Below are 24,760 nucleotides of genomic sequence, written 5' to 3'. Positions count from 1 at the left end.
AACAGCAGCTACGTTAATCCCTCTCCACTACTTCTCTCTTTCTACCCATCCTGAGCCATCCAGAAATTGTACCAGCTTCGATTGTCTTCCGTGCGATGAAACTTTTGGACCCTCACTGAGATAAGGCCGACTCTGTGAGGATCCTGAGGCATCTATAGATCTACCAGCTCCAGTTGGACTCTGCGACACTAAAGAGGAGATGCCAACTCCATGTGGTATTTTGCATCAGTACAACATTTATCAGACTGTATATTTATAATCACACCCTCCAGTGTCACCCAAATGAGGATGAGGTTCCCCTTTGAGTCCGGTTTTTCCTTGTCACAACCGCCTGATTTACCTCAGACTCGCTCATTGGGGATAAATACAAACACGTTTAAATACATCTAACATTAATCTTGAATTTTGTATTCTATCGTTCTTTATAATAACCTTTTGTTCTGTGTTTATGTTCCGCAAAGCCGCTTTGAGACGATGTCAATAGTAAAAAGAGCTATGAAAATAGACTTGAAATGTGAATAATACTGTTTTATACAAGTATTTACTTTTGATCACACACATTCAGTGATTCAGATGTTTTGTTTTGTTTTGTTTTGTTTTGTTTTTGGAAGAAAATGCACATGACTCATGATCAGTTAGCATGCTACACGTTTGAGTCTTGTTTACACACTGCCTCCCTCATGTGGAGCTCATCTGAAGCGACACGTAGGAACTACACATATTGTAGTTCCTACGTTACCCACAATTAACAGCTTCACAACGTTTACTAAATCGGAACAGGAAGTGTAAACTTATTCGACCAAGCTAGCGTTTTGGGCTGACTTATTTGCGTTTAAAGTAAGCGTTTCATATACCCCGGCAATTCTAACGTGTTATAATATACCCTTAGGAAATGACAGCGTCGTGTTTATCCTAGCATCGTGTTTATTTTTAGCATATAGCTTCGGAGCTAGTCATAACTAGCTAACTGATATGATCTGTTTTCAAACGTAAACCCGCTGACAAGACAGCGAGGATGGTACACTTTTTAGTCTATGAGTTGTTTTAATCATTTTAGCTGTGTTACGATGTCGTGTTGTGGTTCTGTGTACGATTAGAGATGAGCTGCTCGCTGGAGAAGGTGCTGACAGACGCCAGGTCTCTGGTGGAGCGGCTGAGAGATCATGACAACGCCGCTGAGATCCTGATCGAGCAAACCACTGTACTGAACAAACGTGTAGAGGCCATGAAGCAGGTACACACTATCGACATCACCATAAACACATCCTGAACACAGTATAACGTCTTAGACGGTTATAAAGAAGTTAGAAGTTTTAAAGACAGACAAGAGTGACATCTCCATCCAACCCCCCTCACCCAAACACAGCAATAGGGGTGGTGTTGTGTTTTGGTAAGGATCACTGAACACAATTTTACCAAATACAAAGTGTTTGTGACTGGTGTTGTTTATTGTAAGTGTTTGGTACCTTTCGGACTTCTTTATCATTTGTAATGTTGGCTGCCGTTTAAAACGGTTCGAACTAATCCCAGCCATTTTTAGGGTCGTGATTGAGGACAATGTCCTGTCCAGAGACAAGCTGTTTCGTGTTGAAGTTTTGTTCAAACCGACCATCGAAAATACCCTCTGGGCATCAGCGTTAGAATGTAGAAGCACTAAAACCAAGACTACTTGTTCTGAGCTTGTGTTGTCAGTGAACCGGGGCCCACTGGCACCATCTCAGGGCCCCCAGTTTGAGAAACACTGGCCTAGACTACTTGTTCTGAGCAGGTGTTGTCAGCGAACAGGCTGTAAAATTGTTGGCTAAGTTACAGACACTCATGAAAAACTGATGCTGATTATCTGGGAAAGGTTCTCCAGCAGCAGTCAAAATGTCACCGTTTGTGTCAAACAAGTGGTGAATTTGTTGTAACATTACAACAGGAGATCATGACTGCTCGCAGCTCCAGTGATTTTCTCTGTGGGTGAACGAGGATGATGGTGAACAATTCCAGGATATGCTTTTATTTCATTGGTTGTTGCATTAAATCTTATCCAGATACAATAGTGCTATTTTCTGATTGGCTATCGTGTAGCCTCTTATCTGAATGGCTGAAAAGTGGCAGACTCGACTAAGATCCTTCCTAAAGTCTCTTCTTTAAACTTTAACCCTGACCAGGATAAATCAGTTACCGAAGATGAATGAATGAATGAATAAATAAATTGCTCTATGTCCACATGCCTTAATACTTAACAACCTGTTACCCTTTTCAGGTTCTCCTCTAATACTAACTATAATTGTCAAAGCTTTAAATTAATGCCATGATCTTCCTGAAGGTGAAAGCTTACCCATTTAATCTGAGATCTCTCGCTCTCACTCCCTCTTAAACAATTTTCCTTTGCCTTTGAATTACTGTCACATTGGTGATAAGTGCTACAGAAAATGGATGGATAAATGGGTCACATTTATATTAAGTGAATAATATTTTACCTGCATGTTTACTCCAACAGTGAGGAAATTCACTTATCACAGCAGCTTAACCAACTGTTTACTGTTGCTACAATGGAATATTACGTGGTTTGAAGTTCATTACAATAACATCACTTAGGAAATCTGAATCTAATCGATATTTGGTGTGACCACCTTTTGCCTTCAAAACAGCAGCGACTCTACTAGGTACATTTGCACACAGTTTTTGAAGGAGCTCGGCCGGTAGGTTGTTCCAAACATCTTGGAGAACTAACCACAGATCTGTGGATGTAGGCTCTCTCATATCCTTCTGTCTCTTCATGTAATCCCAGACACACTCGGTGATGTTGAGATCAGGGCTCTGTGGGGGCCGTGCCATCGCTTCATGCTGGGTTGAAGGCAAAATGCAGTAACACCAAATATTGATTTGATTTAGATTTTTCTTTTGTTTGCTCACTTTGCATTTTGTAAATTGACAGAAATAAACACTCATTATTTATATTTCTGAAAGCATTCTTTGTTTACAGCATTTTTTCCTACCTGCCTGAAACTTTTGCATAGTGCTAAATATATATTCAATTTTCAATTCAAATTTATTTGTATTGCGCTTTTTACAATTGACATCGTCTCAAAGCACCTTTCCAGAACATAAAGCTAGAACAAAAGGATATCATAAAGAATAATACAATGATTAATATAATATAAAATTCAAGATTAATATTAGATGTTTTTATCCCCAATGATCAAGTCTGTGGTGACTCAGGCAACTGTGGGGAGGAAAAACTCCCTCGAATGGAAGGAAGAAACCATGAGAGGAACCAGACTCAAAGGGGAACCTCATCCTCTTAAGCAATTTTTCCTTTGCCTTTTAATTACGGCCACATTTTAGTTAATGCACCATATAGGTGTATACAGTGATAAATTTATAAATCGTAAATGTGAAAAATAATAATAACGTAAGGTGTTCAATGCTAGAGACTTGGGCTTGACGAAAATTTAGAATGTACATTTGGCATTATTTGCTCCAAAAGGGAACCTCTGTGTTGTTCCAAGGATTTAATAGATGAACTTAATTCGATGGAGATCCTCTCCAGAAGATCTGAGTTTATCATAACAGCTGAAGGTGACGGCGCTGGAATGTGATGTTCAACGTGCATATATGAAAGTGACGATTAAGTGTCGTCATACTTTTGACTACGTACGAGCTCAAAAAGGTGATGCCAAATAGTGAGATCATGAGTCATTACTCATCCACCGCTGTATACTTTAGCATCAAACCAAACTAAGTGTGGTTAAAGGACTTTCAGTAGAAGTACCAGGGTAATTATTTATTTTATCAGCTTAAAGTCTACAGTATGCAAGCAAATATATTCACTGAATAACGAACGAACCAAAGTGATTACAGATGATATTATACAGATGTTGTTTTTTTTTGTTAAAATACAGTATCTCACAGAAGTAAGTGCACCCCTCACATTGTTGTAAATATTTTATTCTAACTTTTCATGTGACAACACTGAAGAAATGACACTGTGCTACAATGTAAAGTGAGTGTACAGCTTGTATTAAAGTGTGCATTTGCCTTTCTTTCAAAATAACCACATACAGCCAGTAGTGACTAAACCGCTGGCCACAAAAGTAAGTACACCCCAAAGTAAAAATGTCCAACTTGGGCCCAAAGTGTCAATATTTTTTGTGGCCAAGATTATTTTCCAGCACTGCCATAACCCTCTTGGGCATGGAGTTCATGGAGTTCTCCTCCACCAACCGTTTGAGTATGCCCCAAAGATACTCAATAGAGTTTAGGTCTGGAGACTTGCTTTTCCAGTCCATCACCTTTACCCACAGCTTCTTTAGCAAGGCAGTGGTAGTTTTGGAGGTGTGTTTGGAGTCGTTATCATGTTGGAATACTGCCCTGCAGCCCAGTCTGTGAAGGAATGGGATCAGGCTCTGCTTCAGTATGTCACAGTACATCTTGGCATTCATGGTTCCTTCAATGAACTGTAGCTCTCCAGTGCCAGCAGCACACATGCAGCCCCAGACCATGCCACTCGCACCACCATGCTTAACTGTAGGCAAGACACACTTGTCTTAGGGGTGTACTCACTTTTGTGGCCAGAGGTGTAGAAATAAATGGCTGTGTGGGGAGTTATTTATTATTTATTAATACTGTATTTGTGGTGCCAGCATAAGCTTTTGTAGTTCGTGTCTACAGAAGCTTGGTGAAATCTTCTTATCTCTACTCCTTCCAAATGCAGGTCATGACATCCCCCCTCCCCCTCCCTCACACACCTGAATAACCAAGCACATCTTCTGTCTATTGTTGTTTCTCACCTCCTCAAGCACCAGTCACTTTTCTTGTTGTTATTACATGTCGATCGTTCATTTATCCAGTTTATTTATGTTTGCCGTGTGCCCTTTAGTATCAGGAAGAGATCGAGGCACTTAACCAGGTGGCGAGGCATCGTCCACGATCCACTCTGGTAATGGGCATTCAGCAGGAGAATCGTCAAATACGAGAGTTGCAGCAGGAGAACAAAGGTGTGTGCGTGCTTGTGTGTGTGAGAGATATCTTATGTCTATGGAGCTGAGCTCATGTATAATAGATTATCTGCATACAAAGATTGCGTGTCTACTTAAAACAAACCTGGCATTGTTTAGATTTAAAGCCTTGTACCAGAACATAACTTTCTCAACATGTTTTCAGAGTTGCGTACATCTTTAGAAGAGCATCAGTCTGCACTGGAACTAATCATGAGTAAGTACCGAGAGCAGGTGTTCCGCCTCCTCATGGCTAGCAAGAGAGACGACCCCACGATTGTCTCACAGCTCAGAGAGCAGCACACTAACGTAAGTACTCTAACCACATTCTTTTACACACACACACACTATTTGGCCAAAGGTATGTGCACATCTGTCCATCACACCCATATGTTGTTCTTCCCCAAACTGTTACCACAAAGTCAGACACACACCGTCGTCCAGAATGTCTCCGCATGCTGTAGCTTTACAATTCCCCTTCATCGCAACTGAGACTCGAACCCTGTTCCAGCATGACAATGCCCCTGAACTTCATGAAGACTGAACGGTGTGGAGTTTATTGTTTATTGGAGTTGTTGGACTTAACCCCGCGGAACACAGACTGAACCCCATCCCTCCTCACTTTTACAACATCACTGTCTGATTTCACTCATGCTCTTGTAGCTAAATGATCACAAAATCTAGTGAAAGCCTTTTAAAAAAAAGTGGAGTATATTATATAAAACACGGGTGAAATTAATCTGGAATGAAATCTTCAACAAGCACATATGGGTGTGATGGACATGGGTGCACATGCTTTTGGCTGTAAAGTAGACATCAAAGTGTTGTGTGTGTGTGTGTAGGAGATGCAGGCACACATAGACAAGATAAACGAGATGGCCACAGTAATGAAGAAGGCCATTGAAGTAGACGAAGGCCGTGCTTGTGAAGACGAGGAGCGGATCAAACAGCTGGAGGTTGCACTTCTATACATCTGCATTATGTATCTCACACACATACTTTTTATAGTCCAGTTTAGCTGCTTTTGTTAAAAGCGCTATACAAATAAGATTGAACTGAATATATTACACAACACCATAAAACTGGTTAAGTATGCGGTCACACTATTAAGCAGCCAACAAAAATTCTTTTTCTATGTAGCTACAAGCGAGATTTAATTAGGTATAACACAACAAAGCGGAAAATTCTAACTCTAAGCCGACACGATTCCACGAATCGTGTGATTGAAGTTTACTGAGTTTTTAAGATTCCAGATCACATCCCAGATTTTTTTTTTAATTCCAACTCTGGCATCTTTGTTCATCTCATAACTGTGTTCATAACCATGATTTCATATTTTACTCTTATATATGCTCCCTCGTTCAATGTCTACAAAGATATACAGTACATTACGAAGAGAAATATGCTCAGAAGGAAGGATGATGAGTCGGTGTCTTGAACATGTTTGTAGCTAGTACAGTCAGGTTCTTCAACAAAGAACAAAGCTAAGATGAAGCAAGAAAGAAAGCACATTTTCACTCATAAAATAATATAATTCATTTAAAAGACACAGAAATCAAAACTTTACATAATAAACTTTTTGTACAAACAATACCTAAAATATGATGTACAGATAACGTACATAAATGGAGGTAAATTAGGGTAAGCAAAGAATTTAGTTATATACATATTACATATTACAATTATATACATTATAACTGGTAGAAAAGATGTGGCAGAATGAAGCAGGGTGAAGCAGAACTGCAAGGTGATTAGACAGTGAAGTGTTAATCATCAGAGTCCTAACAGATCCCTATAATCCCTATGATCTTTGTTTCTCTGTGTGCAGCTGGAGAACAGAGGCCTAAGGGAGTTGTTGGGGATTAGTCGAGAGGCGTTCCTGGTGCTGAGGAGAGAAGAGCGAGATGACGTGTCTGACAGCACCTCCCTGTCTCCACTCGTGACCAGCAGTGACCTGAGTTTGAGGAAGAGTTAGAGTGGTTTTGCTTCCCTGAACAGACTTTTCCTAACACCGATTACAAAACACACACACTGAAGAGAACAACACTGTCTGAATCTCCTCTGCAAAGAAGAGACTCGCATCACGACCCGTTCCCGTACGTCTCCGAAATCCTGCTCAGTTCATTTCATAGCCACACAGATGTCAGGCATCATCGCTGCATGTAGAACTGCTGTAAAACTTGTGTGAGGATGCCGTTAACGATGCTGCTGTCGGAGAGTTATAAAATGAATGTACATAATCATTTCCCCAGTGTAAATAACGGACACTCACCACGGCTGTTACGGGATGGACTGATGCTTTGTCTAAGCGCTGTAAATATATGTGCAGTTGATGGCTACACGTGACGTACGATGATTCACATTTGAATTCATTTTAAAGTCTGTTTGTTTGGCTTGTTTTTAGGGCTGCCTTTGAGACATGGTGCTTTGATTTGTTGAGTGTAAAAGAGATGGATTTATTGAAAAGAATAAAAAGGGCATTTATACACAGCCGACCTTTCCTTTTAATCTCTTATTACGTAACAGACTTTTGTATGTTTAGGATTTCGACCGATCAGTGAGATTTACTCAAACTCGGCAGCATCCCGAGGCACATGAGGGAGGATTAGATTGAAAGCGGCACTGTTCTTTCAGCAGGACTCTACACTTTATCTTTGGGAAACAGACACACATGCTGGTTAGATATGGGACAGTGTGGGGAAACCTCAAGGATGAGGATACACAAGAAGTTGATGATTAATACTTGGTTAGATGCTTGCAAAGAGCTGAAAAGAAAATTCAAGAAAGACAAATTAATAAAACAGAAGAGAAGAGCTGAGATGTTATTGTGATACTTTGGTCGGTAGGGCCTTATTAAACCAAAAATAAGAGGAAAAAGATGAAAGAAGGGATTCAAACACACAGACACAAAAAAAGAAAGTGTCAGTGTGACACTGTTTCTACTGTGTTTGTAAGGTGTTCCAGGTGGTTGCGAGGGGGTTGCTAAGGTGTTGTGTGTGGTTGCGAGGGGGTTGCTAAGGTGTTCCAGGTGGTTGCGAGGGGGTTGCTAAGGTGTTGTGTGTGGTTGCGAGGGGGTTGCTAAGGTGTTGTGTGTGGTTGCGAGGGGGTTGCTAAGGTGTTCCTGGTGGTTGCGAGGGGGTTGCTAAGGTGTTCCTGGTGGTTGCGAGGGGGTTGCTAAGGTGTTCCTGGTGGTTGCTAGGGCATTAGTAACAGGAAAGAAAATGTTAAAGAAATAAAGATAGACATTAAAAACAAATTGCAGTTTCTATAAGTGTGTAAGAGTAAAAAAAAAAAAACCCAGAAAGTCTGATTTCAGCCCAGAATAAAGCACCATCACTTACAGCAACAGAATGTTTCATGAATTATTTAGACAGTCCATTAACATTAGGCCAGGAGCAGAGTTTGTTCACACAAATACTACAGCATTATTACACAAAACAATTTTATTATCTTTAGAAATTACAAAATAAATTTAATGTCACACATTTAGCAAAAATACATAAATAACAGCTAGAACATGCAAGCAGTTTTAAAATATCCTTTTAGATCTTATTGCAACTTTTATAAAGACACTACATCAAACACTGCGGACACGAACACCACGCTCACATCGGAACACTTCGCCAAGCAGCGTTATTACTCAACAGCCCTGAGACAACTGGCACCTGAACCAAATATGGGATGTTGTAACATGGCCCCAAACCTGGAACAGTACCCGAGTCTTAAGGGATCTATAAACCACCCACATCATGAGAATAAAGGGAACAGAAAACCGCTGCACATGTCGACCAATCAGTGTTCTCTTCCAACAAGTGCCTACTGTCCAGCGGGTGGTTATAAAGTGGTCCTGAATCCTGATCCTACAAAAAGACCCTCTTAATTTCCACATCGCTCTGAAGTTTATAATGCATGCAGAACCGAGTCCCAAACACACACACCGTGGTATCATCCAAGTAAAATGCTACGTCTTTCTGTTCAAAAAACAAACAAAAAAAGTAGTCTAAGATTAAAAACATGGCAAATGAAACTAGAGGTTAAGTGTGATATCGGTTGTGATGAGGGTTAAAGACACCTCCAGGAGGTCTAGTGAGAATAAACAATTCAACAGCCAATGTGGCTTAGGGGTAAAAACTTTTAATCAGTCTAGACCATAATCAGTGATGGCTGTGTATCCAATGAAGTGTCTTTTTTTTTTTTTCTTTTTCTTTTTTAAATCTAAAAGGAAATTCAGGTTTACACGCTTTTGTTTGCTTAGGTTTTCCTGAGTTGAGCTGAGTACATAAAATAAAGTGGTGATCCCCTCGGTCACCTTCTCATAGTGGGCTGTTCAGACTGGGTAGGAAAAAAAAAGGTTTAAAAAAAAAAGTAATAATTTTACACTTGGACTTTTAATGTAAACAAAGTTTAAAAATTGCTCCCCCTCATCACACGAAGGTCTTTGTTCTCCAAATGGAAATAAACATCTATTGTATATCAGCTTTCATTAATGTTTTGGTCTGACTTAAAACGGCGAGAGGTCGACTCCGTTTTGCGAGGTCTCGTATCGGTTCACCGACACCACTGGAGACCTTCGTACAGGACCTTGCGTTTAACGGGTTAAGAACTAGGATTTAATCATTTAACTTCACAGCTATGATCGATATCATCTACATTCAAGAGAAGTTCTCCAAAAATCATACTGTAGTCTCCAGCTACAGATAATCTACAGCTGAACGGTGTATGAACGAGTCACATACAGTGGGCCCTGAGTCTGTGTCCTTCTGTATGTCACCTCTCACTGTGGATGATGGCAGTCGGTCTAACGATCAAGCTGGTCAGAGAAGTAGGGGTGTGCGCTCCCCAGCAGGCTCTTGGTGGCGAGTGAGCTGGCGTAAGCGGGCGAGCAGGCGGGCGGGCAGAGACGGCATGTGGTGGCTCGGGTCTAACACGTTGGTCTTGCGTCTCTCACGTTCCTGGCACCATAAAACGTACGGGCTTGGTGGAAAAAACGGCCGTGAGCGTTCTCTGTACAGTTGCAGTGTGATGCCCGAGACGGCCAGAATCACCCACACGCTGATCAGGATGAAGTCTTAACAGAGTGGGAATGAGCACAAATCACAAACACATGTTTAAAATAAACCCTCACTGTCACCATTCACATAGAAAAGGATTTTATACATTTTTAAAAGTTTCACACAACAAATATGGATGCGTCACAATTTTAACAGAACTCATTTGTCGGTATTGCCGTACAGTGGAACTGTGAGAACTAGCATGTGGTGTGTAAATCGTCTCACCGATCATCTGCAGAGGGACGGATATGAAAGCTCTTCTGAAGTCCTCGTTGAGGAAGCGTTTAAGGATGTCCAGTGTGATGTAGGACAGGCTGGTGTAGGTGTAGGCGTTCACGGCAAGCACTACCATGTATGCTCCCACCACACCGCAGGTCAATATATTACCCTAAAGAAAAAAAAAAACAACAAAAACACACAAACATTACGCTCATCTCATCTACTATAGTAAAAGGACATGGGCTGCCTTCCCCCCCCTCTAAGAACATTTGAGGACTTCTGCTTAGGTGAAAAAGTTTGTCTAACAACATATCTGTAAGAAATGCTTTTATTTTAAAAACTGCAGACTTGTTACATCAAATGAAAAGCTCAAACTGGTGTATATTTTTCTATTAGAGAACTACAACATACCAAACAGAACATGAAGCCTATATCTAGACAATTTTACTAATTTCAAGCCTCATTTTATTGCCAGATCAAGCTAGAAAGTAAATGCTTAAAATGAGGAAATGTTTAACAGGGTATAACAGTCATACCTTGTAAGACTTTATATACACACAGATAAATGTGACTCCAATCAAGATATTTACATCTGCCTTCTTAATTGTTCCCTAGCTGTTGATTTTTTTAATTGATTTTATTTTTATTAATTTGCATAAAGATAAACATACGTATAAATGCATAATGTATTCTTTTTCAATAAAAACTTAAAAAGTTACATATCTGTAAGTAAACAGTAAAAATAACTACGCTCTGCAAGCCCATGTTGACTGTGCTTCGTGTCTTAAAAGTGATGTGGGAGGTTGAATGTTACCACTCTTGGCCATCTGATGAAGAACAGAGGCACGACCAGCACCATGCAGGTGAACGTCACCCAGAAAACTGCATCGTTATGAAACACAGAGAGGTCACCTGTGGGGGGTGGGTGGGGGTTAGAAGGACATAGCATTCAGGTGTCATCCAGAGCAGAAAACTGTATCATCAATTATCTGTATGCTTTAACATTTGTCTTCTTACCCAGTGGCGTAAAAAAGATAATAGATGAGATGAGAAAGCTGAAAGTGAGGCCGGCGACAACAACACAGGTCATCACGGAGCCAAACCGCCACCACGTCATCACCAGGCCCACGCCCCATACAACACCTATTAGAGTGGTCAGAGCCAATCGGACTGCAGGGACAGAGAACACATCAGGACATCTTACACAACTGTCAATATGTACCACTCAAAACATTGTTTATGAAAATATTTACATTTCATTCATTTGTATGTTAATAAATCTGCTTGACATTTGCCATCTTTTCCATGAAGACTCCGACATTTACATTCAGGTGATCTAAAGAACTGAATCAAATTATGGATCAGGTAGGCCGAGGGAACCTAATTATTTCAAAAGGCATACATAATTATGGTATGCCAAAAGTCATCAAGGCTACCCTACAACACTAAACAACCTTCAGTTGTTTACAAAACGGCATCACAAGGACGAGTACATCCCGGAACACCATCAAGGGATCAGCTGCAGTACAAATAAGGAAAGGGTTCACAAAAGAAGAACCAACAGTTTAGTGATGTCAGAGCCTTGCTGTTCCGGTATTTTTTGGAGGAGACTGTATATGATCAATTCTCCTGTCTCTAAATAGAAGAGGAAGCCAGCAGGACTCAACCCATCAGCAACCTCCAGTTATCTGCCCTCATGTGTGTGAACTGGGCATAACTCACGATTCTACTGGCACACGGGTGAAGACATCAACAACACACACAAACTCCAAATACAGAACCAGGAACGTTTCAGTCTTCATTTCTCACTTCGCTTTAACCAGATTTTGGTTGTTGTTGTTTTTTTTTATATCAAAAGTTTAAGTGTACTCTCTCTCGGAATGAGCATGTTGTCAATCACACTTCCTCAATCAAAGCGCACATGATTACTAGCTTGCATTAACAGTTTGTTTTCCAAATCTATATTTACTAGGCTTGTAACTGGTTTTAAAATCAGATTTGCAACCTGAAGTCCCTTGTGTGAGAAATAGGAATCGTGATTTTTCGTTAAACACAAGGACAACTTGTGAAAGCAAGCAAAGCATTGCCAACTTTGACGAGACATTCCGTTTTATTTCCCGTTTATCTTTTATCCAAACCTCGTTGTACTGATTGATCTTCAATATAAACTTACTGTCATAATCCAATGTGGTGGTTCTCGTGATCAGCACAAAGAAGAAAAACGCTCCAAAGCCAAAGCCCAAACAGAAGAGCTCTGAGGGAAAGATGGAGGTGGAAATTGGAGCAATAATTTGTATTCAAAAGCCTTCTAGTTCAAATGAATTAGCATTATTCCATGTAAGACATTGTGATTTACTGAACACTTGCTGGAAGGAAGTTCAGCATGATTACAGCTGTTGTTGGATATAATGACCCAGAAACCAAATCTCACAAACGTGATAAATATGAATCATGACAGAAGGCTTTTCCCACACCAATAATAATAAAAACAAACATGAGAAATAATGATTTAAAAATACACAGGCTAAAGTTTTATTCAGTCTGCCTTTTGAGAAATTGATTTAGGACCAGGACTTACCACATTTGAAAAAATGATGGCCTAAGAAACAGACGAGAAGTCCTGCAAGTCCTGTAATGGTGAAAAATACTTTGGTGGAAGTTCTTCCTGGAGGGGGAAAAAAAAAAAAAACATAAAACTTTAAAAAAGAAAATGCAGCGTGTCAGGACGGTATTAAAAGATGTCTGCTTGTGTGAACAAACAACAAAATCTGTCTGTCTAATCTTCATTAATATAATAAGTTACTGAGCTGTGCTCATGACCCCATTCGTAAATCGAGCAGCCCGACATAGGACTCCGACCCCTACGACAAGCCAGCTTTATCGTCTGCGTCCAACGTTGGGCCGCTTGATTTACAAATGGGGTCACGAGCGAAGAACACGCGAAGTAGTTCTCGAAGTGACTAAACTCAGAGTAAACCGAAACCAGGGATGTTTCTTAGAAGTTCCACACTCGTACTTTACCCAGGGTTAACAATTAATCCCTATTTGTCTCTCTTTTCTTACCTTGTGGTTTCCTCATTTACTAAGAAATGTGAACCGCATTTAGCAACGGTTTTGGACAAGCAACAGTACAATCATGTCTTATACGTATCAATGAGAAAAAAAATGCTGCTATATAAATCCTCCTGTTCTGTGTTAAACCTTCTGAGAAGCACAAAGGGAAAAAAAAACCTCACATTATGTCATTTTTTTCCACCTCAATCGCTGCAATTACCATTTCCAAAACACTCAGGGTTTCTGTGACTGTGCGAAGCAGGTGCATATCCGAGGCTCTATTCAGATTCTGGGTTTCTGTTGCTAAGCATCGAGTCATAACACCCTAACACCACATCGTTTCGCACTGTGGGTGAACGCTCGACCAGCGTGCAACTTTCCTCTACCCGAGGTTAAGCGCAGTGTGAAAAAGCAGTGTTCGTACTCATTTAGCGTATGGAGGTTAAAAACCTCTCGTGTGGCTACAAACGCCTTTTTTGAAAGTGCTATTTTGAGCCTCCTATGTTTTCTTGACTTTTAAAATAAAGGTTCCTGACAACAATCATGAGGACGGCAGGAAGTTTGCACGGTGTTTAACGTCGCCGTAAGTGAGCTTGCTGAACGTCTTAAATTTTGAGTCAGAACCCTGATGGACAGGGTCGTCTTCGGCCAACGTGAAAGCTTTCAGATTAACAAAGTATATACACATGCAAATGAACGCTTCTGCTTCCCGCTGGACTAGCAAATTCGGTGGAAGGGTTTTGTATCACTTACATAAACGTACGTTTCTGATGTTTGTAATAAAACGTAAAAATGTTCTAGTAATTCTTGATTACAGATCCTAAAAAAAGATGACATCATCACCTAGTGTGGTGCAGCCGTCTAAAACAGAGGTGAAGCTGCAGGCATAAGTGTGCACAGGCACGTATGAGGCGGAGCTGTTGTAGACGGGGTCTCTCACCACGATGCCGTAGATTACACCCTGACCCGGGATGGAGTTGAAGGACACCAGAGTTTTATCATTGGAGGATAGTGTCATCAGCTGGGAGACAAGGAGATAGAAGATTCAAGAACTTGAACAGGACGAGAAAACTGCCAATCCACTACAAACAAAAAGATTTTCGGGTTCTAAACAGGTCAATTTTATTTACACTGGGACAGGAGCACGGGATATTCAAATATATTTTAATTTTACACTGTGACAAAAATATTAATAATAATTTATTTTTTTTAAAAACAGGCTTGGTAATAATAGAAGAACGGTTTCAGGGGCAATGGACATTATTGTGCTCTGTAGTTGAGGTAGAAATAATCAGGTTAAACAAATGAATGATTTTCTGGCTACGAGTCTGATCTAAAATGAGTCAGAGTCTGTTGGCTTTCATTGTGGGACGTTTGTTTTTTTCCCTGTTGATACAGTAACCTAGCACAGAATTTTGCTGCTTATGAACAAGAATTTGGGGCATCTCAGAAAGCAGAAATGAGTTTGATAACATTTTTCTATGAACATATGCCCTTATTAGACTAGATAAAAACTAAAATGCTTCTAAAACACTGCAAATTCTTAAGGCTCCGAGTGTCTACTTTCATATGAGCTTCACATTAAGCAAAGATGTAGAGTGAGACATGATACGGATATAGGATTATTTATGTCTGTACTTTTGAGAGTCACCAACTGCTGTGCACACAAACCAAATTGTGTGTGTGTGTGTGAATACCTGGCCAATAAACCTGATTCTGAAAGACATTCAATGATCAACACGGACAACAAAAACAGGAGGAAATTCCATTCCAGAAAAGAAAAACAAAACTAAAGTGAAAGTGAAACTTTGACATTGTCTAAATGAAAATCAGCTTAGACTTTAATTAAATTTGTAATTCTATTCACACTATAAATGGATTTTGACGCTGAAATTGGCATTAAGTACTGTAACATAGTAATGACTTGCTTTAAGAATTAACGGTTATTAATGGCAAAAATATTAACAGTGCGTCTGAGGTGTGTAATTGAGACAATTGTGTTTCTTTACTCCTCTGACCTTTGTACCCTTTTCCACAATGCCTGGCACCGTGGCAACCATCTCCATGCCACTGATCAGACTCCGCTCTGATAGGTCATTCTCGGGAAGGAAGTATTGGTAGATGTCGTACTCTAAACGCCAGCGACTGCTCAAATCCGTTTTCACATCACATGCAAGGGGAGAAACACCTCTGATCCCAGGGAGCAGAAAAGAACAAAGATGAACCCACAGGAAAAAAGGAGAGAAGAAAACAAGACGAACAGGAAGTGAACAGATCGAGTAAAACGATAAACACCATGTGGCACGGCGAGGCAGATTCGCCGTGCAGGTGTAAATCGACACCCCTAGCAGCTCTTTACGCATTCAGTTCAAACCACACGAGTCGTGTTTGCGTTAGCATACAGAAATTGTGCAGTCTTTATATTCTGCACTCTACGGAGGTATATCCGATGCATTACTTTATAAAAATCTGAAATCTAAAAAAAGAAAAAAGAAAAGAAAAAAAAGAATAAAAGGAGAAGTACAGATTTGTTTAATAAATCACAAATAAATTTTTATTAATTATTTTATTATTTATTTATTTTAACACAAAACCTCACTCCTGGCTGTTGTTTATTTGTGGACTCCGCTGCAAGTATCTACTGGAACAGCCTGCATTTTATTTGTTTATTTGCTCATGCCTACTTACTTGCTTAAGCCACAAAAAGTTTTTTTTTTATTTTGTTTTTGTTTTATCTCGTCTATCTGCTTCAACCAATCAGACAAGAAAACTCCCACGTCACTCCAAACAGATGAACAAGGAATGTTTGCACTTTACATATATTTAATTTAGTCTTTATATTTTTCAATCCTCCTTACAGTTCCGCTTTACATTTTTATAGACTTTGAATATTTGAAATATCAAGGCAGAGGATATAATCTGGAATATAATATATTCCACTTGAATAATAGGAATGACCAACAAAAACTCAACTAAAATTGGTTTCAAATAAAGTGAAATGCTTTAAAAAAAAAAAACAACAAAAAAACTAGACAAGATGAAGGGAAGAGAGGCCAGGATTAATACCTTGCGTAGCCGATGTTAGCAGGAGCAAAGCGAATAATGGTCTCGTAAAAGTTGTAGAGCAAGTAGATGTTTGGATCGTTCTCCAGTGGAAACTCCAGATTGCAGGCCCCAGGGACAGGGTCTGAAGACAGCACAAAACAACAACTCAGTGACTAGCAAAGCTAAACATGAATTTTCTTCTCTGAGAGAGAATAAAAATGAGCAACAATGGCCAATCTGTCCTAAAAATCTGCTACATCATCATCATGAGACGCTATTACTCACTCCTGGATAATTGTGTGCAGCCTCCAGAAACAAGCTGCTAGTCACATTTTATATAATAAAAAAAAAGATCATGAGGTGAAGAATGAAATAATGTGAGGTTTATCTTCTTAAAGAAATTCACGAAGCCCACCTCGGTAGCAGTGTTTGTGCGGTTTGGATTTCTCATCACAATTAGTTCAAATTTAATGGCATTTTTTTTTTAGAATTGAATTGCTTGCATAAGTATCCAAGATCCTTGATATTTTCTGAATTCTGTATTGGTGCAACCTGGATGTGAAATGAACACACACAGACACACACACCCTAACAGAGATCAGAATGAGCTGATGTACCAGTGCTTGAGTAGGGCAGTATAACCCCTATTCCAGCAACTGAGTCACCGTTAGGAGTCAACAGGAAGCATGAGAGAGTCAACTGATTTGGCGAAAGAGGGAACAGCAGCCCGGAATCAACGGTGGTGACCGAATAACCATATGTTGGTACCTGAAACAAACACACACAGACCACCAGAAAAGATCAAACAGGCAATAAGAATAAAGCATACAAGTGTTTGCATAAAACAACAAAAAGAAAAATATAATGCATGTCATGAGTCAGGAAATAAATCATCCATAGGGGAGGGAGAGAGAGAGAGAGAGAGAGAGAGAGAGAGACACTTACTATTGTGTATGAGATGGTGGCATTGCGGTGCTGAGTGTGAAACTGCAGTACCACGAAGGCCACCTCAGCTGGGATTTGGGACACATTGACTTCTAGGCTTCTGTTCACAGGAATACTCACATTCTGGAACCTTCCCAAAGTGAACACCACTTGGTCTGGGGGACACGCACAAAAATCAGACACACTTCCTAATCTCAATTCCTCATGCACCTTGCATGATATCTAATTTTTTTTAACTATAGAATTTTATATAGAATTAGCTTATTCATTTATATACATTATATTAAGATTTTATTTACACACAAACATGCTTGATTTTTTAATTTATGCTGCTGTCACACAATTGGCTGATTAAACAGCATAAATGTGCAGGTGTTCCTAATAAAGTGGACCTAAGCATTGAATGTTGTGTACTGAAATCAATTAAAACTAGGACAAATCTCTCATTTTGTAATCTGCTTTCGGTCTAAACAAAGTGGCTAAACAAACAGCTCCAACATGTTCGGCTTAAAGGAAGTTCCTCTCAGACCAAGAATGTGCTGAATTACAGAACCCTGACCTGACTTTCTCACACTCATAGCTGCCCATTGAATAAACGAATATAAACACTCCTGTTTCCTAGAACACAGCCTTTTCTTTTCCTAGACAAGTGGTTTTTAACAGAGAAAAAATGTGGAATTCCGATTAGCTGATGGAAAAATGATGAATATCTTACACATATTTAAAAATATACGTGATATTCTCTGAGGTAAGATTTCCAAACCTTGGCATATATTTAAGTTAAGCTCCGCCTCAGAATCTCTGACGGTTTGACTACAGATAACATTAGGAAGGACTGCCGGGAAACAAACATTCGACCGGCGAAGTTCCAACTCTCTAAAACACAGAGTTTGGCTCATAATGATTTAAGAGGATGTTCGTGAGGGTCTTTGCTGTCCTGTTAAAACCAGCCACTGAAACTTATTTCTAATTTCTTAAGAGTTCTGTTTCAGAAATCCTGTGAATTATCCAGGATTCACTGATGAAATTCACCCAAAAGTCAGTAAGATAACAGGTTATTCCCAGGGCATGTAGTTTTCCTGCTGGTTTTGCTGATGTGTTCCCTAGCACCATTTCTCCTGTACAAGCTGTACAATGATAAGTGATCACAGCAACAAGGAGCGAGAGAGAGAGAGAGTGAGAGAGCTCTTTCCAGTCTCATGGAACGTTGTGGCAGATGGAGGTGCTTGTCCCTGTATAGCAGGTTCTCTGAAGGTTCCATCCAGGGTGAACCATCAACAAAGTATGTGCATCTTATCAAAATTTGCTGATCTTTGACTAGTTCTAGATGCAGACAACACTTTATTTGATTAGCTACACATTAGAGGAGGTTTTCCTGGAGATGCTAACTGTTAATGGGGCCACCTAAGAACCTTCTCATGCCACTGTAATGATAAGTTCACCATGAGGTCAATGTGTGCGAGGGTTAATATGTCCCCAGTGGTCTGCTCTTTTTTTTGGGGGGGGGGGTATGGGGGTATACGGTATGGACATGACATGGTTGGAAGATCTTAATAAAATGTTTGCACTGAGTAATAGTGAACATGTTGCCTATGTATCGCTATCAGGCCATTTTAACTGAGCCAGCCATGGCAGGTTTAAAGCCTCTCAGTGGTGTCTGAGCTCACAGACACAGATCCAGACTGGTCTTCACTCATTCCAGTGAAGGGGCTTGATCACAGAGGTTCTGTTACTAGGTCATGGGTGCTGTTAGATATTGTGGGAAAATAATTTTAAGTCATTGTTTTATTTCCTTTTAGTTCTAGAATAGTTTTGAGAATCATGTAGAAGCCAAATCAAGTTACAATGCTAAAACACTTGTGGTTTCTGTATCTCATTAATATGAAAGGAAAGGGGCAAGGTAACTCAGGATATCGTCTGTCTCTTTGTGGCATTTGTCCCATTGTTTAAGGTGGCCATTTGATTCAAGGTCTGAGAAAGACTATGATGTTAATGGAATTAAGGGTGAAATTCCAGGATCTGGTGTGGGGGCTGTTGCATCCTTTCATGCTTTGATTGTCACCCGAGTGTTTTGTCTCTATCTTATGGGACTGCCCCTAAAATGCGTATATTTACAATGTATTACAACTTTAAACAAAGTCAGACTTGATGACTGCAGCGCCCGTGCTAGTACGCGCTGACGTGCAGACTCGTTTCATCGTGTATCTACAATAAAGACTACCGCACAAGGATATCCAAGTCTCCTGGTCTTCTCTGGAAAAAGTTTTCAACAATATCCTTGCGCTCCTCTGCTGAGAAAACTAGTAACTAATATAAGGAGGTATTTGTAGGAAGACATTAGCCTGCAGGCATTTTGGTCCTGAATCACACAGCATCATGTCTGCAGCTACACAGAAGTGTTATGGTGTCACGGTTTAACAATTTGTCACTGTGTACCATCTGATGAACAAGAACAGCCCCCCCCCCAGAAATCTACCTCATGAACAGTTAAATGTTCCCACCATTATGCAATAACCTTACATTTAATTGTTACCATCTCAATTCTAGTAAATCCCTGCATCTCATTCTATTCTATTCCATCCTACCATGTATAGCACAACTGTACGTACAATTTATTCATTTTCAAATGTGTATTTTGTTGTATTCTTTTTGCCTCTGTGTACCGGAAGCTTATGACACTAAAACAAAACTGCACTGAAGCTCAGCTCTCAAAGAACAGGGCTGTTTTCTGGGTTTCACACGCATACACCAGATACTGCTTCTTTAATTTGATTAGTGCATAGGAAATGAGCACATAGCTGGTCCCCCATATTTAACTTCCTGTGGCGTGTCTTTTAGGTACAGATTGGCAAACCATCAGTACATTGTGTGAAAAGGAGAAGTCGTTTGTTTTGTAAATGGAAAACCAACTAAAGCCCAAGAGCTGTGTGTGAACAGAAATCTACTGCAATTTTAGCAGGTTAAACTGAAAACAGTGCAAAAACAGTTCAACCACAAGTGAAAAAAAGACTCTAAGTATTTGATTTACTAAAAAGCTGAAAGTGCCAGCAATGACTGCATTCTGAGCCTGCCAATGCCACTGGATAACAGTGGAGGACAAAATGGGGAGGATCAGGACAAGGTGTGGTCTATTCTAAGGATTCAGATGTGGTTAGTGGGTTGTAGCCACATTGGTGTGTCTTCAGAGTTTGTAAAGAATGGCATAGAAAAAGCAACGGTTCTACTGATAGGAAACTGGGCTGAGCTGACAAGAAGGGTTTGACACAGACAACCATGCTTACCAAACATGGTGAGCTGAGAAAACATCTCAAGATGCACAAAAACCCAAACCATGAGATCCAAGGAGAAGAAGTCCACTTTGTTTACAGTCCTAAACAGGAATTTGAGACTACACTATACACAGGATCACCAAAACCGGACAATCTTCGACTGTATAGTAAATATCACATGAGCAGCTTAGTTCACACGTCATTCTTCATGCATCTCTGTATTTGTTTATAGTCTTTACTGCCAGAGATATAATCAGCTGTAAAATGCTGAGACGAATAAATAAATAAATAAATAACATCTCTGTTGCAATCAGTGAATTGAGGAAACTTTGAACTCCTCATGAAACAAATACCATGTTCCTACAAGAGCAACAACCATTTTGAAATATGTACTGGTATAACTTATCCTAAGAGGAACCTTGATTGCGCAGCTGATAAAGTTTCTCCTTAAAATGTTGTACTTTACATTTAACTCTCACTACTTCTTGCTAACCAAAACAGACATGGATTAGTGTGTAACGACGTTGTGTGAAGATTTGTGTTCTTCCGACCTGAACTTTAAACTAGATGTGACAGAACTGTGAAAAAGTTAAGAGAGTTTCTATGAGCAGTGCTAAACAAGATTTTCCTTCAGAAACTGAACTGCTGCTTTCAAAACTATGGATATAAAGAATTAACGTGAAACAAACAAACTCAAACAAACACACAAGCAAGCAAACAAGCTAGCAAATAAACAAACACAAGCAAGCAAACAAACAAGCAAACAAAGTAAACAAACATGTAAACAAACAAACATTCATTATGTCCATGTTTTATGTAAATACAGACGAATTCTACTGATATTGCAGGTTCAAATTCACATTGTGAAGTCTAATGAAGAATCTTTAGAAGACATTTGTGTATAACATTAGTTTCAGGTCCTTTTCAGGTCCTCTATAATATGTTTAACGTGTAAATCAAAATCCGAACTGAAACTTACTTTCATTTTGCGTGTGAACGCGACCAAGGCAAGAAATCAGGAGCAACTCAATATATACCGTCCAGAGACGAGACATAGTCGACACGCAAGCTGCTCACGTGTACAAATCTGCAAATAAAGCCACCGATTTGTTACAGAGTCTTTTAACAGCCCGTCCATCGGAAGCCGTTGTAAAGCTGTAACACTGCACGCGCACACACCTACGACCGCAGCTCGGGTACAGTACGCGGGACTCTGCACTGCGCATGCGCACAGAACACCCGTCTCCATTAGAATTCATTCGCTTGCGTGAGTCACGTGAAAATTCCACGTTAATTGCTTCGATGCCGCTCAACAGGGGGCGATGATGTGATGCACTACATAATCTGCACGGCCTCATTCGACTCAGCTGACTATTAAGAATCGACTCAATACCCAAACGGATAACTGCAGTTTATCCGTTTAAAAAAATCCTATTGATTCAATTCAATTCGATTCAATTCGATTCGATTCGATTCAAAAAATTTTTACAGGAGTATAGAAACAGAAGAGAGAGAGAGAAAACTCCCTGAGAGGACATGAATAAATATATAATATTTATTCATGAAAATTAAAACAAATACATTTTTAGAAATAAATCAATATATTATAATAATAAGGGAAAAAATAAGAATAAAAATAAATTAAAAATATTAATAATATTAAATATTAATTTAAAAGTTAAAATGTTAAATATATATATATATATTTCCCTATCCCTAATGAGCAAGCCGGAGGTGACGGCAGCAAAGAAAATCTCCCTGAGAGGACATGAGGAAGAAACCTTGAGAGGAACCAGACTTATCTTCATTTGTGTGACACTGAACAGTCTTCTTCTTCTTCCTCTTCTTCTTCTTTCAGCTTTTCCCTTCAGGGGTCGCCACAGCGAATCATCTCTCTCCACTCAACACTTGCACCCACTAGCTTCATATCCTCATTAATTACATCCATATACCTCCTCTTCGGCCTTCCACTTTGACTCTTGACTGGCAGCTCCATGTCCAACATTCTAATACCAATATACTCACTCTCCATCCTCTGAACATGTCCAACCCATCTTAATCTGGCCTTCCTAACTTTGTCCCCCAAACGTCCAACATGAGCTGTCCTCTCTGATGTACTCGTTCCTAATCCTGTCCAATCTTGTCACTCCCAAAGAGAACCTCAACATCTTCAGCTCGGCTACCTCTAGCCCTGACTCCAGTCTCTTCTTCAGTGACTCTGTCTCTAAACCAAACAGCATGGCTGGTCTCAACACTGATTCTCGCTGATATTTTCCTAAAGTAAATAGTGTAAATGTAAATAATGTCATTTTTACAACAGTTTATAATAATGCAACCGAGAGCTCCCGAGGAACTAATGGGTCATTGTAAACTCTGAGTTCAGAGCAAACCTGATTGCTAATAAAGACCAGACCATTCAGCTGACTGCCACAACATTGGTTCAAAAGAAGGCATGACAGTCTCTGGGCGGCTCCATCCACAACAATCCCATGAGACACTGGCTGACCACGCAGATTAATCCCTGGCAAGGTGACCACCGGGTGACGAGACTCCAGCCAGCGGTAAAACATCAGGATTGACAAAGTAGCTCTGTAAGAAGAGATTGATTATTGATTAAATTTCTATCTATTTCTGTCAATGTATACACTATTCGAGTACAATTTCCATAGACTGGGGATTTTTAATCTTATCTAGAAAGGGCTGGTGTGGAAAAAGAACTCAGTAACGTTAAACATGTCACTGTCACAGGAGGTCATATGTTGGTATATTACATTTCTGTCCTGTTAGATCCGCTCATGTCAACTTTAAGTATTATTAGTGTGATAAGGAAGTGTCAGTTAGCACTGACAGCTCAATCATGATGTGCATGACCACAGAAAACTACAGTGTTCCCAACTGCTGAAGTGCACAGCTTATGAAAATCATCTGTCCCCTGTTTCATCACTTACTACTGAGCTCCAAACTGCCTCTGGATGCAACATTAGCACAAATATCTATGTATTAGGGTATTCATGAAAATAATTTCTATGGCTGAGAAGCTGCATACAAGGCTGAGATGCCAAGCACTGACTGCAGTAGTGTAAATGCGCTGCTATTGGACTCTGGAGCAGGATCTCAGGAGTGATGTATCCGGCAGTTTGGTGGACTAATCTTGGTGAATACCCAAAGAGTGCTACCCACTGGAATGTACAATACCAGCAGTAAAATGTGATAGCCTAGTGTTTAAGGTGCTGGACTATAAATTGGAAAGGTTGTGAGTTTGATTCCTATGTTCAACAAGCTGCCACTGCTGGGCCCCTGAGCAAGGCCCTTAACGCTAAGTTGTATAAAATGTTGAGATAAAATGTAAGACGCTCTGGATAAGGGCATCTGCTAAATGCTGAAAATGTAAACTGTGGTTGAGGATGCATAGTATTTTAGGCATTTAATCCTTTAGTTAATACTGAGGCATACAAAAGCATTTTAGACAATATTATACTTTCCTTTTTGGCAATAGTTTGTAGGTGACCCCTTCAATTCAATTATATTTATTTGTATATTCAATTCACAAGGTCTCAAAGAAGCTTTATAAAACATAAGAATCATAATCAACTTTATTCACCAAGTGATCATTATACAAAGATTAATATAATGCAAAAATTTAAGATTAATATTAGGCTTAAATGTGATTGCATTTATGCCTAATGAGCAAGCCTGAAGCAAATGAGGCGACTGTGGCAAGGGAAAAAAAACTCCCTAAAGATGAAAAAACCTTGAGAGGAACCAGACTGAAAAGGGAACCAATCTCATTTAGGTGACACTGGAGTGTGTGATTCTAAATATACAGTCTGACATAACATTGTTGTGTATTGATGAGGAGGATGTTGTCCTAAAAGACCACATATAGTTTTCATCTCCTCTTAGAATGTCAGAATATTTCGTGAAGCAGAAACCAAGCTAATCTTTAATTTACCCTAAAAATACACCACATTAAAACAAGCAACATGTGCTGATCATTCTTTAAATCTCACTCAATAAATGCTATCAGTTTTCCGAAGAAGTTTGCGATGACCCATCGGTTCCTTATGAGCTCTCGGGTTACACTATTTTAAACTGTTGTAGAAATGACATTACATATATTTACATTATTTACTGTTCAGTGTCACCCAAATGAGGATGAGGTTCCCTTCTGAGCCTGGTTCCTCTCAAG

General features: G+C 39.7%; 2 protein-coding genes across 3 annotated transcripts; one reads left to right on the top strand and one right to left on the bottom strand.

Annotated features, from left to right (window-relative positions):
* Positions 1–676: 676 nt before the first annotated feature.
* fgfr1op2 (FGFR1 oncogene partner 2) lies at positions 677–7,478 on the top strand. The gene is made up of 6 exons (XM_027163872.2): positions 677–837; positions 1,098–1,234; positions 4,871–4,988; positions 5,155–5,297; positions 5,831–5,944; positions 6,817–7,478. Exons 2-6 carry the CDS (start codon positions 1,100–1,102, stop codon positions 6,961–6,963), a joined length of 657 nt encoding a protein of 218 aa, XP_027019673.1. The 5' UTR covers positions 677–837; positions 1,098–1,099; the 3' UTR covers positions 6,964–7,478.
* Positions 7,479–8,413: 935 nt separating this feature from the next.
* On the bottom strand, positions 8,414–21,803 carry tm7sf3 (transmembrane 7 superfamily member 3). 2 transcript variants are annotated; one of them, XM_027163871.2, is made up of 12 exons: positions 21,551–21,801; positions 17,303–17,457; positions 16,975–17,125; positions 16,379–16,499; positions 15,331–15,502; positions 14,156–14,333; positions 12,837–12,923; positions 12,432–12,512; positions 11,276–11,428; positions 11,073–11,170; positions 10,265–10,427; positions 8,414–10,056 (listed from the first exon to the last, which is right to left on the bottom strand). In XM_027163871.2, the coding sequence occupies exons 1-12, from the start codon at positions 21,624–21,626 to the stop codon at positions 9,803–9,805; spliced, it is 1,689 nt and encodes a 562-aa protein (XP_027019672.1). In that variant the 5' UTR covers positions 21,627–21,801; the 3' UTR covers positions 8,414–9,802. The 2 variants fall into 2 exon arrangements, with proteins under 2 accessions (XP_027019672.1, XP_047675357.1); XM_047819401.1 differs by lacking the exons at positions 16,975–17,125; positions 17,303–17,457 and having other exon boundaries at positions 21,551–21,803.
* Between the last annotated feature and the right edge of the window lie 2,957 nt (positions 21,804–24,760).

The sequence above is a fragment of the Tachysurus fulvidraco genome, chromosome 10 (genome assembly GCF_022655615.1).
Source record: "Tachysurus fulvidraco isolate hzauxx_2018 chromosome 10, HZAU_PFXX_2.0, whole genome shotgun sequence".
Lineage (NCBI taxonomy): Eukaryota > Metazoa > Chordata > Actinopteri > Siluriformes > Bagridae > Tachysurus > Tachysurus fulvidraco.
Note: the sequence above shows the minus strand (reverse complement) of the source record. Positions and strands in the feature narration are given on the sequence as shown.